At 51.5% G+C, this 14,602-nt stretch overlaps 2 protein-coding genes across 3 annotated transcripts; one reads left to right on the top strand and one right to left on the bottom strand.

The window, feature by feature from the left end:
* Positions 1-86: 86 nt before the first annotated feature.
* Positions 87-7,591, bottom strand: AP4B1 (adaptor related protein complex 4 subunit beta 1). Of its 2 annotated transcripts, XM_054180966.1 has the most exons (10): positions 7,424-7,591; positions 7,128-7,352; positions 6,816-6,946; positions 6,162-6,309; positions 4,984-5,480; positions 3,680-3,763; positions 2,572-2,675; positions 2,163-2,370; positions 1,576-1,860; positions 87-1,397 (listed from the first exon to the last, which is right to left on the bottom strand). In XM_054180966.1, exons 1-10 carry the CDS (start codon positions 7,534-7,536, stop codon positions 970-972), a joined length of 2,223 nt encoding a protein of 740 aa, XP_054036941.1. In that variant the 5' UTR covers positions 7,537-7,591; the 3' UTR covers positions 87-969. The 2 variants fall into 2 exon arrangements, with proteins under 2 accessions (XP_054036941.1, XP_054036942.1); XM_054180967.1 differs by lacking the exons at positions 6,816-6,946; positions 7,424-7,591 and having other exon boundaries at positions 7,128-7,244.
* Positions 7,592-7,849: 258 nt separating this feature from the next.
* DCLRE1B (DNA cross-link repair 1B) lies at positions 7,850-14,535 on the top strand. The gene is made up of 3 exons (XM_054180968.1): positions 7,850-7,911; positions 8,205-8,384; positions 8,479-14,535. The coding sequence occupies exons 2-3, from the start codon at positions 8,228-8,230 to the stop codon at positions 9,351-9,353; spliced, it is 1,032 nt and encodes a 343-aa protein (XP_054036943.1). The 5' UTR covers positions 7,850-7,911; positions 8,205-8,227; the 3' UTR covers positions 9,354-14,535.
* The last annotated feature ends 67 nt before the right edge of the window (positions 14,536-14,602 follow it).

Genomic DNA, 14,602 nt, shown 5'->3' on the forward strand with positions numbered 1-14,602 from the left:
GAGGCAGGAGCTGGACCACAGCTGTCTCCGGATCCAGTAGTGATCGGATGACTCCATCCCGCAGACTTCAGAGTTGAACAAAGAAAGAATGATTCACATTTTTATTAGGAAATTCTGAAATAAAATGCAAAACCCATTGTTTAACAGTAGCAGCAGTGTTTCAGTGAAGCGTGTGGAAGGTATATTGCATTTTAAAGGTACAATACAGTTATTAAGAGAAATTAAAAATGACAAGTAGTCTTACAGAATAGGGTTAACAAAGCCAGTCCTTGCGGCGCACCACGAAGCCCTGTTACAGTAGCCGTGTACCTCAGCCTTCGCCAAAGAGCCTTCCTCAGGGTTTTGCCACTCTGTAAAACATGGCTGTGACAAGGACACTTTTCGTGGCGCTGTACAAAGTCCATCTCTCCGTAACTTTTAATAGTGCAGACGGAGTGCTGTTGACACGTCCTTCAAAAAACAAGTCCCAAGGCTGGCCAGAGTATAGCTTTAAAAATCGCAAAGGTTTAGTCACGTAGCACTGCACCATCCTGCGTACCGTACTGTGAGGACAGGATGACAGTACCGCACAGAAATAAGTATGACACAGAAAACAAACCATAAATACCCACTCTAGTTATAAAGTAACAAATGGTAAAAATCAGTATCAGCAAAAATTTAGTATTCCATACAGGTTGTGACAATCGCCATAGATGCCACCACTTCCACGAGTCACGCCAGAAGCGGCGGGCTCAGGAACACGTTACCTTGTCCTTCCCCAGCCCAGAGGGACAGACCCCTCACCCTGCCCCATCCACCAGCTGCAGCTGCCCCCGGGCCACTCTGCCTGCTTGGCCCAGCTCCAGGAAAGGGCTGCTAACGCTCCCGCAGTTTAAAAGTACAAAACCAGCATCAAGTACAGCAAGTGAAGCCAGAGAAGGAAATGTTTCCTGTGCCCTGAGCAAGTATCCCACTGGGAGCAGGGAGCAATCAGGACCCCAGTCCGGCAACTGTCCCCATGACCGTCCTTAACGCCAAAATGAAGGTTTGCAGTGCCTCCGGCTTCGCCTCGCTCTGCTTCACCAAAACCTGCATCTCCGAATCTGCCGCCTCCAGCAAGAGCTCTGTTAGGAAGAGGCATCCTGTGTCATCTTGAGCACTGAGATAAGCTTTCCACGGCTGGACACCAGCTTTGCTCATAGCAATGGTCTGGATATGGACAACGTGAAGGGCCGTCTGTATGGTATCTGGGTGAACAGTCCCACACCAGGGCAGAGAGAGGTGGCAGCTCGTGTCCAAGCTCAGCCAGGTCTTCTCAAACTGTTCTGCAGTCAGGTAAACATCAGGAATTAAGGTCAGGCTGCCTGTCTCAGGATGAACATTAAGGACTTCTTTATTCCCTTCAGAAATCAGCGACTCTGAAATGAAACCACAAACATGTGAGATGCAGCATATAAGGTGTCGTCAGAGGAAGAGGGATGCACAAGATAGAACTCTACGACAGCATTCTCAAACCACTGTGATGTTCTTCCGAAGAAACCCACGTGAGAACACGTACTGACAAGACAGATCCCAGACGAAGGTGAGGCCGGTTACCTGTGTCTCTGTTCCTGGAGTCAGTACAAGCAGAACAAGCGTAAGGGGGTTCTGCTGGCTGGTGAGCAGTAACGAGTGCCCAGTGTTCTCTGCCATAAACTGGTGCAAGAGTATTAAACTCTGAAGCCCAGGTATTCACGGGTTGCTCAGTTTGGTCTTCCAGGAGCCCCAGAGAGGGGTCAGACTTGGGGCTACACAGGACCCGTTTCACTTCTTCCACACCGGACTGCAAAAGGCGATAGTAGAACAATCCACGGTCTCGTACTGCCATATCCATCTCCTCCTCTGGGAATTAGAGGGACATAGTTTATGGAGAATTCTATCATCCAGATTTCCCCAAAGTACTAAGCCCTAATTACTAAAACCAGATTCCCAGCGATACAGTGTAAGCCTGTTACACCCCCCACCCAGACAGTTAGGGGCCAAATAGCTGCCCAAGGCATAAAGCCACCTTGCCTTGCCACCCTGGACGGTGCCCTCACAGCTAGGATGCTGACACACGGCATCCATGCGCTGGGGACACAGCCAAACCAGGTCCCAAAAAGCCTCTACTACAGCTTCAGTGAAACAGAACGAAGGGAACCCACCTATGCAGTAATAGAGCAGCCTCCCCAGCATGTCCTGACACTCGGCAGGACGAGACAGGAAGAGTCGCACCAATGCTGTCAGAAGCTCCATCTTCACTGCTGGGAACATCTCTGACTTCATGTTCTCCACAAACTCCTCTAAAACATAGGGGGCATTCGGTACTTTCTCACCGTGTGCACCCAGGAGCCAGATCAGCGCTTGCTTGCCCTGAAGGAACCGCAGAAAAAAAATGGCAAATAGGCACTGTTTACCACAAAGAATGGTGACGTGCCATAAACAGATATGAGAGAACAAGTCTTTTGAAGATTTGTGATCTTTGTCCTGGCAATCGCAACCCAAAGGAAAGCCAAACAGTCATTGTCCACCCATCCTCAAGAGCTGCCAGCCCACAGCACAAAGCCACCTTACCTCACTGTCCTGGATGGCGTCCTCACAGTTAGGCAGTGCCCGACACACCGCATCCGTGCACTGCGGACACAGCCACACCAGGTCCCGAAAAGCCTGTACTACCGCTGTAATGAAACAAAATGCTCAGCGTTCCCCAAGAGTTATAAAACCACTGGGGGGAAAAAAAAATTTCTAAAAAACCCCACTCAAGAGACTTTGCAAATCTTAGCGAGGGAGGTCAGTGCCTTACTCGTGACTGTGATTTGAGACACCCTTCTTCAAACTCCCATGACACTGTGTTTGTCAGAGCAAAGCTGCACCAAGTCTAAAATAAAGCACTGAAACTTCAGGTTGCTCCTCTGGCTGCTGGAAAGTAATCTCTCTTCTGGACATTCCCCAGCCTTTCAAAAGACACTGACTCATAATGCTTCAGACACACAAGGTTAGAATGACAAATTAAAACTAACGCCACTTCAAAATGAGTCTCAAGAACTTTAGGTCAAAACTTTAAAGGCTCCGCTGCCCACTTACAAAAACACCAGCAGCTCCTAAGACTTAATTCAACAGCTGAGCGCAAGCATGTGATTTTCAAAGCTGAAAGCAGACCATTTAAAAGAGAGGGCAGAAACAGCAATGACATGAAGTTAGATCTGAGGTCAGCAGAAGAAAAAGAGAAGCCTGGGTACAAATGAATCAGACTATTATATGAGGAACAGAAATCACAAAGATTTAAAAGACACAGACTAAGAGTCCCAGTTAGAAAGAACTAAAAATCAGATCTGTTAATCAACTTGGCCCTCATGAACAGTCATTAAAAAGCCTCTGCCGAGCCCCTCACTCCCCAAGTCAGCAGCCAGCAGCCAGGAAGGAGCCTCCGCATCGGCCCCTGAATGCAGCTATGACCGCCTCCCCCTTCTCTACAGAGTAGTTCGTAAGGAAGGAAAAACTACAATGTGCGGTCACACTACATGCCCCCACTCCACCAGGAAGACTTCCATCTGCAGATGCCAATTAAATTAAAAATTAAAATGCCAATTAAATTTAAAGCCTCGAGTTTGGGATCACAAGCCCCAGCAAGGCTCCCTCTTCCTGCGAGTATAAGCCAGGCAAACAACCTGCAGACGATTACCTGAAGTGATATGCTCCTGCTGCAGCCCCAGGAGCTCTGTCAGAATCCCCACGCACTGTTCTGTGTATGTCCTAGCAATATTGCCTGCAGAGACACCAAAGGACATGGAAGTCAACCTTTTATCAGAGTGAAATAAGAACCACGAGCCCAACTATTCATCACAACTCACTTTAAAGAAAGCCTTTGTCTTTTCCTTTTTGACTATGGTTTCTGAAAGTGTAGTTGAATGAGCCTGTTCTCCACACAAGGGCTATGTTCCTCTTTCTGAAGGCACACCTCAGAAGAAGTCTGAGCTTTTCTTACACGTTGTCCTGGTTTCATCTGGGATAGAATTTTCTTTCTAGTGGCTGCTATGTTTCAGATTTGGTTTGAAAGGAATGTCAATAATGCATATTGTTTTAGTTATTGCTGGGTGATATTTATAGCATTCGATTACTTTTTTTCAGATTCCCACAGAAGCTGAGAAGGAGCATAGACACAACGATGGAACGGCCAATGGAATATTCCATGCCACCGATGTCACGCTCAGTATATAAACGAGGGTTGGCCAGGGGGGCAGGAATTCACGACCACTACTCAGGATGGTGCCAATTCATCAATTTACTGGGTGGTGAGAGTGACTTGTGTCATTATTGTTATTATCGCTGTTTCCCTTTCTGATATTGTTCTATGAAACTGTCTTTGTCTCAACCCATGAGGTTTTTTTATCTTTCCCTTCCCCTCCTTTTGTCCCTGCCCTTCTCAGGGAAAAATGGCAAGAACTGAGAGAGTGGCTGCGTGGCCCTACCGCTGGCTGGGGTTAAACCATGGCACACGTAATATATAAGAAAGGCATTTTAGCCTAGTTTTCTCCTTATGAATACTCCAGAAACACCTATTTTAAAGCTTACAGAAACAAAACTAAAGTGCCTCAAATCACCTTAACTCCGCCCCCACCACAACTCAAAGAACAGGCAGGTATTACAGGAGCTCCTCCACCCACTACACAGTTCCATTCAACATGACAGGGCTCATTAATAAGATGAAATGCCACAATTTCTTTAGAGCATCTCACCAGAGCACAGACATTTGAATGAGTTTATGCGCACCTGAAACAGCTGAATGCCACGACTTACGAAAGAATTGGCACAACCGTGGTTTAGAAACAGACTCACACACAACACCGGGCAGGCCAGTCTACAGAGGATGTACTGCTTCAGCACACGCCAGTTATCTGCCACTTGCCCAGATACACTTGAGCAGAGAAAGGCCCAGCTGAAGGGTCTAGAGCTGCAGCTGCTCCCGAAGCAAGACGTGGCTCTTACCTATGGCGAAGATCGCCCCCTGGGCAAGCTCTACCGAGACATCAGTGCAATAGCCCTTCAGCTCCTCCAGCACTTGCTGTACGTTTTCATCATTCACCAGCTCACACAACACCTCCATCTTCTGGCATTTGATGTAGTGGGGCTCTGAATATGAACAGAAGAACTTTTTGTAGTGGCTGCTAAAATGGCCGGGAAGGCTACCGAGGATCTGACGCACATGGCACAGCGCAGTGAAGCAGAGCTCCCTGCTCTCGGAGGTGCAGGCCGACAGCAGTGGCCCCTTCACTCTCACCAAAACATCTGCCTGCACATGTGGGTACTCCCTGGCCAGCACTAGGAAAAGCTTGGTGGCTGCCATCACAACACTGGGGCTGCTGCTTTTGAGATAGCCATCCAATAAATTGAGTATGTCGAAGAGCTCCTCCTCGCTGCGAGGTGTGTAACGCAGAAGGAAGGTAAGCACCTCACTTTGCCCCCACTGATCCAGGTCTGCCATCCTGACAAGAGAAAAAACACGGTTTGCAGGAGTCAAGAAGCGCACAAAGGTCTGTGCTGTGCAGAGGAAAGGCCTTGGCCTCTGAGTTTCTTATGCCCTCTTTTCCAAACCAAATGCTATGCTTCAGAAGTAGATACCACAATTATATCTCAAGAGAATTGACCAGTTTATGCACATAGGCTTAACCCAGTACCAGCCACATGCACTTTTGCTGGTGCTATAAGCGAAACAGCAACATTAACAAGAACCTGGGGCAGAGCAATACCGCTCTTTTGCCATATCACATAGAATTATCTGCAGAAAAGTTCTCCAAGCAATGGATAAAATATATATATCTTTCAATAGACTGGGAGATACAGAGTAGAACATACCTGTCCCACAAATATATCATATATACTGTCACCAAAAAAAACCCCAAACCCAACCACATTAACTTACAATTCCAAACAAACCACCAGATGAAACAAAGACTCCCTGGAAAAGCAGGGCTCCTCAGATTTCTCTTAAGAACTTAGCATAGAATTAATTTGATTTCTCTTGGGATGGGCCCCTCCATCTTTTGGTGCCTAACTCTTGCCTTCAAATTTTGACAGGAGCCCAGAAATACCTGCTTTAGTTGCATGCAAAATGCAAGAACAAGAATGAAGCTTCCAGCGGCATCTTAACAGCAAAGAAAACAAACCTGTTGAGGAGATGGTGAGCAATGGGTTTGTTGATGACAACTCCTCCCTCTTTCTTCAATATCTCTTCTAAGGCCCTCAGACAATTCACAACTACAATGGGATCCTGATCACGAAGCAAACTGTACAGCTCGTTCACCAATGCACCATCTGCAAAGAAGCAGAGGTCTCTATATATCAAATTCTGTTGACCCAGCGCAATTTAATCACCGCCTGTAAGCATTTATCACGAGAAAAAAAAGATACGGCTCGAACTGGGAGAAGCAGTGAACAAAACTTTCAGCTCTACAGTAACACCTGCCCCAGCACAACCTTTCCCTGAGGTCTGCAGGTGTGGGGACAGGGACAGCCCCGGCCGAGCACGGGCTGTGGAAACAGCCGGGTAAGAGCGGGTAGGAGAGGGGCACGCTGGCATGGAACCTGGCAGCGCCCGGCGCTGCAGAAACGACTCCATACGCAGCGATAGCCCCCTCCTCCTCCTCCCTCTTTCTGTCTTGCAGCCCAGAGGCAGAACCAGGACAAAACGCACACCTGAACGTGCTTCCAGCGGCTGGATGCCCCTGGCTCCTGTGGGCCACCGTGTGTCCCCCCCCCGCCACCTCCCCCCAGCTCCTAGGGGCCACCGACCCGGGCAGACGGTCCCTCAGCGCACTCACCGACTTCGGAGTCCCCCTGCAGCTTCACCATCTTGGCGCAGCCCAGCACGGCCGCTCTCCTCACGTAGGAGGCCTTGTCCCGCAGGCCGCTGAGGAGGGGCTGCTGCAGGTACTCCTGGATGCCGGGCATCCTGCGGCGGGGGGGAGTCAGAGGGACGGCACCGGCACCCCCCCCCCCGCCCCGGCACCCCCGTCTGCCCCGAATCCCCCCCCCCGCGCCGCCCCGGCATCCTCTCCCGCCTGCCCCGGGCCCCCCCCTCCCGCCCCGGCGCCCCCTCCCGCTGCCCCGTTCCCCCCGCCGCCCAGTCCCACCTGAGGCCGCACATGCTGCGGAGGGCGAGCCCCCGCACGGCGGGGCTGGGGTGGCCGCAGTCCTTGCGGAGCGTGTTGACGGCCAGCAGCGCCAGCTGCGGCTGCCGCGGGGCCTGCGCCCGCAGGTACAGCGACACCAGCTTCTTCTGCACCACGTCGGCCGCCGCGCTGGCCTTCACCATCTCCGGGAACAGCCCCGACACGTCCGCGCCCTGCGCCATGTGCCTGCGCCGGGAACACCGCTCAGCGACCGCGGCCCCGCACCGCCCCCCCTCCCCCCCAGCCCCCCGCCGTACCGGATGACGCGCAGGACGGCGGCGCGGTAACGCAACCGATCCGCCTGCACGTGCGGGTTGGCCAGGGCCCGGCGCAGCTCCCGCACCGCGTCCTCGCCGCCCAGGTACGGCATGGCCCCGGTCGGCCCGGTCCTGGGCCCGCTCCACCGAGCGCCGCCGCCGCCGCCCCGCCCCTGGGGTGCGCCTTAGCCCCGCCCCGCGCTGCGCGCGCAGCCCCGCCCCGCCCCGCCCCGCCGGAGCGCGCGCGGCTCCGCCCGCCAATTCGGGCGGGAAGCGGCGGGCGGCGCGGGGTGGCCGCCATGAACGGGACGGTGCTGCCCGGGACCCCCATCGCCGTGGACTTCTGGAGCGTGCGGCGGGCGGGCGGCGCCCGGCTCTTCTTCCTGTCGCACCTGCACTCGGACCACACGGCCGGGCTCTCCAGCACCTGGAGCCGCCCGCTCTACTGCTCGCCGCTCACTGCCCGCCTCCTGCACCGCCGCCTCCAGGTACGTGTACCCGGCCCCCGCTGCCCGGCCCGGCCCGGCCCGGCCTCACCGCCCGGCCCAGCCTCACCGCCCGGCCCTGCAGGTGCCGACGCGCTGGATCCGGCCGCTGGAGGTGGGGCAGAGCCATGTGGTGGGCGAGGAGGTGACGGTGACGCTGCTCGACTCCAACCACTGCCCCGGCTCCGTCATGTTCCTCTTTGAGGGCGCCTTCGGCACCATCCTCTACACAGGTACGGCCGGGCCCCCGTGGTGCTGCCCCTTCCCTGCCCCGCCCTGACGCCCTCTCCTTGCAGGGGACTTCCGCTACGCCAGCGCCATGCAGGGCGAGCCGGCGCTGCGGGGCCGCCACATCGACCGCCTCTACCTGGACAACACCCACTGCCACCCACACCGGCCGCTGCCCTCACGGCAGCACGCCACACGCCAGGCCGCCCACCTCATCCGCGCCCACCCGCAGCACCACGTCGTCATCGGTGAGTGCCACCCCATGCCGCGGTGCCCCTGCCCTGCGCTCCCTGCCCTAGGCCGGGGCTCAGCCCGCCATGCCACCCACGGCTCTCTCCATAGGTGTGTACAGCCTGGGGAAGGAGACGCTGCTGGTGGACCTGGCCCTGGAGTTCCGCACCTGGGTGGTGGTGAGCCCCTGGCGCCTGGAGCAGATGCGGCTGCTGGAGCTGCCTGATGTCTTCACCACCGAGGAGGGGGCTGGCTGGATCCGTGCTGTGGATGTTGCCGAGATCCGCTCGGATACCCTTGTCAGCTGGAACATGCTGCACCCTACGATTGCCATCATCCCTACGGGCAGGCCTGTGAAGGTCACTCACCCCAACATCCATCTGATCCCGTACTCAGATCACTCATCCTTTTCGGAGCTGTGCGAGTTTGTGAAGTGGTTGAAGCCTTGCTCGGTCATTCCAATCGTGAGGGGCAGCGTGTGCCAGGCTTACTTTCAGAAATATCTAAGTTCTGCCCCCCAGGCACTTCCTGACCTCAGAATGCCAAAGCCAGTGAAAGAGTCTGGACAGCAGCAAAGCAAAAGGAAGGGGCAGGAACCCATGTGTCTCTTGAAAAGAGTTACCCGCTGTTCTGTGCCCCAAGGAGTTGTTTATGAGTCCCCAGAGGAACATACTGAGAACTCTGAAGACTTCATGGATGTTAACGTTCCTCAGCAGAACTACTGCGAGTCAGCCTTCTGCTCAAAAGAAGGTTGCGCTTGTTATCACACGGGCAAGGAGAAAGGGAAGGCAGAGCTGAGTGGAGAACAGCCAGGAGAGGCAAGAGCAGCCAGCGCTGTTAGCTGGGCACCTCTCTCTGATGAGCGCTTTCTGACTGGGTTCGCAGAGCAGTATTTACTCACTCCCTTAAATGTCCTAAAGCGGAATTCCTCACAGAAATTTGACAAGCTGGTAGAAGATTTCTTTAGGAGAGGAGAAGCATCCTGAAAAATTGGCACTTGCCAGCGCCAATGCAGTTGACAGCAGTGATGCTACAGGTCTTATGACTGCACCCCATTCTCTGTGCTTTAGTTTCCCATCAGGAGAGAGGAGCTCAGCTATGGGGTCTACGTTTGTTACCTCTTATTAGAGGACAAGGAGGAAACTATAACCAATTTGTAGGCATTAGATTTTTATTTTAATTTATTTATTTTTATATCTCTTTACATCTGCTGGGTCTCCACACTCGGGCAGTACGGTCCCACTCGTGTGTGCCTTCTATCTGCTTTTTGCAGTGACTTGCCTGTCTCTTGTGACAGAAGATAATGCCAGGTTGATTCGAGCTGAGCAGCAGAGGGTGTGAGCTGCCTGCAGCTGAAGTGATTAATGGGGGTGTATGTGATGAAAGAAGCAAGAAGGGGGAATCTGAGAGCCTCAAAGATTCTTCTTTATATATGGTTGTAATTCTTCATTGACAATGAGCAGTTCACTCAAGATGCATTACAGATATTATATATTAAGTTATATTTTAAAAATTACTCTTAAAGAAAGCTAGAAATTGAAGAGCCTCTAAGTCTATTAATCTGTTTTCTGTCTATTAATCTATTTTCTATCTATTAATCTAATAATAACTCCAGACAGCGCTGCTTTTGTATCCAGCCAACTGCAGCTGGACGCAGTTCGGCTCTCCTGAAAGCACCATCTTAATGTTAATTGTCAATGCTTTTTCAGGTTAGTGGCTGGAAGAAATAGGAATTGTCTGGGTTGTTGAGTTCTGGACTTTCCAGAATGGGTTACTAGATCCTCTGCAGTCTCTGCACTCAAGTCTGCACGTCTGAAATCTGCTTGACTGCAAAGCATTTCTGGTAACTGCCAGTGTTCTGCTGGGCCCACTGCCTTCCCATCCACTGCCTGTTCTTATCACGCAATGGCAAATGGGATGGAAGATAGTGAAACATCTGCTTAGTGGTGTGAAGTGCTTAGTCTTAGCAGCATTGTTTGGAAGGAATGCTATTTATTTGCGACACAAAATGTTTTATGTGATGTTGACCAGGATCAGAGTCTCTTCTGAATGTAGTGTCCTGCCAGGTCTCTCCAAGACCAGCTAGATGGATTGAATTCCCTGAACCAGGTCAGAATAGGAAGTGTTTGCTCTGAGTAAAGCTAGGGCTCGTGGAAAGCAAAGATGCCTGTAGATGCAGCAGCCATACCTGTTAAAAACAAGGCTGCCCTGAACAGTAATCATGATGACAGCCAGAGTGGGTATGTTTGGAAAGCTGTTTGGCAAACAGGAGCCCCAACTCCCAACCCTGTGCCTTCCCAGGCACTGCAGCATTGTCACTGTAATGTAAGCGGTCCCTCTCGCTGGGGCTGCCTATGGATTCTGCCTGCCAACTGCTAAGGGGACGTCGGGAGGGAGGGAGCAGTGTTCTGTGAAACACGCTTGTAAAGGGGTAGTAAGGGCAGCTCAAGCTTCTTTCTGTGGTCTGAATGGTCCTGTTTCTTGGAGGTTTATGTACAGATTATTTGCTTATCAAAACTCAGCTGCAGAGCTTCATCATGTCAGTGTGAGCGGAGACACCTGCATCTTCTGTAACATCCCAGAACACCAGGGAAATAATTGTGCTATGCTTGTTGTGTTTTGCCTGCTGCTGGCTGCCTTGGAGATGCAGGCTGTTATTTAAGTACTGTTGAAGTTTAAGTGACCCATTTTACAGGCAAGTGAGTGAAGCACTGCCTGAACTCCCAGATTCCATGTCCTGCTCTCCCGGGCAGCCTCTCCATTGCTCAGGAGGAATGTTTGCCTTCTGAGTCACTGCTCCATTTAAGTATGTTGCAAATGACCACAGAGATCTGATGCATTTCACTGCTGATGTTTTGTGGCATCCAGCCTTTCCTCTTTTATTCTTATCAACCATTCTTCTCAATCATTTATTCAAGTAAATGAAGTACAGAACTTCCTGGTGAACCTCTGGGCAAAATGGAGTTGTAAATGGTAATCCTTTGCAGAGGCAACTGATCTTTAGATCACCCAAAAAGTGAAAATTGCAGAGAATTCAGAAGCTGGGGATCTGCACCTCATTTCTGAATGCTTAGTTAAAACTGCAGAAGAAATGCTGGCTTCTGTTACTAGAGCTTAAAAGGTAATTCCTGCCACTTCAGAAATAAATTATCCAAGTGATATAGAGCTAAGGAAACCTAAAATCTCTCCATGGTTTTCAAAGGCAATAGAAGCAGGAGAGACTTGGCCAACAGCCAGCATGTTGAAGATCTTTGCCTCATCATAGCAGGTGCATGAGGCATTTTAGAGTGCCACAGGTTTCCTTCCTCTCTTAGGTGTTACTTTTGTGTGTTATCGTAAAATCCTGGAAAAGAAAACAGGGCCTTGTGGGGAAAACTGGCAGTGTGGTCTTGCTGAGCTCTTAAGGTTTCTGAAAATCCTTCATTTTCCCCTGGAGTCTCCTGGCAGCAGTAAATAGCTGGCCTCTTACAGGCCTTGTTCTCCCTCATGCTTGCCTCCAAAGTTTCCCTCTTTTCCTGCCACCAGCCTGTCTCACAGGGGAGTGTTTGTGCAGCCGAGAGCTGGAGCGTCATGTACACCAGGGTCTGAACGTGCTGCTTCCAGCTCAGTGGCACAGGGCTCCGCCAACACCGCTACCACAGGTGCCTTCTCCTCACAACAGCGACAGTGAGAAGCTGTAGCCTCATATTAGCTTGGCTGCGGGGTATCTAAGGGCCACATGCTTGGAAACTCACAGTTATCCTGTCAGGAAAAAAAAAATAAAACACGGTGCTCAGACCAAAGCCTCCCAAATCTATACATGCAGAGCATGCCCGAGCTGCTTATCTCTGTTCCACAGTTGGGAACCAAGCCCCAGTGGGACGAAACAACTCACCCAAGGCCTTACAGAGCCTACAGAGGAGCTAGGAAGGAGCAGAGTTCCTTTTGGCAAGTTTTTATCACTGTTTTAACAAGCTGTGATCAAATGCTAGCATGTCATCAGGGCAGGGCAGGCTTGTTCTGGGAGCAGGGCTGCCTGCTGAGCTCCTTCCGCACAGCTGCCCGTGAAAGTCCAGTTGCCATACTGTGAAACAGTTACTTGGCTCCACCTTCTCTAAAACAGAGTAGAAAACCATGAAGGGATACCCTCTCTATGCCATGGAGAGGAGGAAAAGCGCTCTTTAGGTTTAGGTTGCTGCCAAGAGCCTTACTTGTGCGCTCCATGGAAAAGAAGCGTATAATGTAACTTCGTAAGGAACACCCTACAGCACTCTGCTCTGTCGCGTTTCCAACTCTGCTTCCCGCACTGCAAGGCTAAAGCACTTAGGGCAGCGTCTCTCTTCTCTGCAGAGTTGCTGTCCGTTTCTGCAGTGTAGGTTCTTACTGTTATTTTCTGGATAAAAGGAATTGTGTAATGGGGAAATCTTCATCACCAAGAAAACTAATTAAATGAGTTTACATAACTTCCTGTATGGTGTGTTGTAGCTTTGGGCTTATGCCAAATTAACCTCAAGCCTAAAATCTCTTGCTTTGTATTCTTTTATGGAACCCTCTGAAAATGTAGGTGAATGTGCAGAAAAGGTAGAGCCACCCTGATAATCGTGTGAGGGGCCGCCTTCACATGAGCTGTTGCCTGGCTATGGGTGTTCTGTGTGCATTTGCGATTCCTTCTGCTAAATTTGGGCTCTTTTGCTAAGGTCGCTACAGTGCCTAAATTTTCCTTGCTGTCACTTTGTACTTGGCCACATGCCAGCCTCAGCACAAGCAGCCGTGAGTGTGCAGTAAATCGTTTGGGACAGGCCTTATTTGACAACAACCCTCTTGGCCCTGGCTCAGGGAGTCCGGGACTTTGTAAGCAGGTGCCTGGGAAGATGAGAATATTTTCATTTTCTGTGCGTGCTCCACTCATGACAGATGGGCAGGGTGGGGCACCACCTGGGGCTGCTCCTCTGCTTGCTTTCCAGGCATTGCAACCAGTAAATACTGGAGCATAGGACTTGGGCCATCTGGGAAGCCACGCTCTTCACTCCAACAGGCAGGAGCTGCAGAATCGCGTCGGGGAGGAGGAGGAGGAGAGCCTGGGGAGGCGAGTTCCCCCCTTCCCACAGGGGACAAGCTCCACAGTGAGCCCAGGGCGCAGACCATGTCAGGCTCCCTCGGGTTTCAAGGGGCTGTGAGCCAAGCCCTTGCTGAAGTGTGTTCCATACTTTCTTGCTTTGGAGTTCACTGTATGTCTGAAGAAAATAAGGCCAAGAGAAATGCAGCCCCGAAGTCCTCCATGCAGGACTGAGACCTTCCTTTAGCAGACTGCACAGAGGGGTGAGCTGCTGAACAGTGTTCTGCTGCAAGGAAGAAAGTCAAAAATGTTATTCCTTGAATCAAGCACACACACAAAGTTACTTGTAGGATTTTACACAAAAGAGCAATACTGTCCCACTCAAACTTCTCTGCTGGCAGCTTGTCTCACCGTCCATTGGATGCTTATTTAGTGCCCCAAATCATGGCTGCAGTTAGTTGCCCAGCACTCTCTCATGGAAAAAAAGTTGCGCTTGAGTTTCTGCAAAACAGAAAACCTCCTCGGTACATCCTGATGTTCCTCCCTCCCTGGGGATCTGACGGTGGTCCCAAGGATGGTTTAGAAAGGTACTTGTGTAATAGCGCGCACTGAGGTGGTGGCCCTGTCAGTACGTGCTCTGGATCTGTGTGACTCTTCCACCCACCTGAGGTGGAGCACGGTGAAGTCGCGATGGCCTGGAGGATGGGGTGGCTCTGCAGGGAGAGCCCAGCCCTCGCAGCAGAGGGGTGCGGGGGGTCCCCGGCAGCACGTCCTTTCCTGTAGCATCACGGCTTCAGCATCGCGGTGCCCGTTAACAAACGCTCCAGTTACAGCACTGGGTTTCCAACAGCCTCCAAAAGCCCAAGGTGACAACATGCGGTGGCTTTTGCTGGGCTGGCGCAGTCTCCATCTTCCACCTTATTCGTGTCTCTGCCTGTAATGGTCTAACTGTAGCAAACAGCAGATTGCGAGATCAAGGTATTTTGATTATTTTTGATTGTATGTTCTTTTTTCCCACTGATCATACGGATGCAAACTACTAGCCTTGGGTCTTTATGCTCGTTAAAAGGTGCAAGTTCATGCTCATTGTGCTGCTGTTCGTGTAGGAATAAATATGAAGCCGTGAAAGTTTCTGAGATTTTGGTAAGCGTATTTGTAACCGTTTTAAAGTACGCAGAAGCCCAAAGAACGTCCCCGCAG

This window comes from Rissa tridactyla, chromosome 21, assembly GCF_028500815.1.
Source record: "Rissa tridactyla isolate bRisTri1 chromosome 21, bRisTri1.patW.cur.20221130, whole genome shotgun sequence".
NCBI classification, from domain to species: domain Eukaryota; kingdom Metazoa; phylum Chordata; class Aves; order Charadriiformes; family Laridae; genus Rissa; species Rissa tridactyla.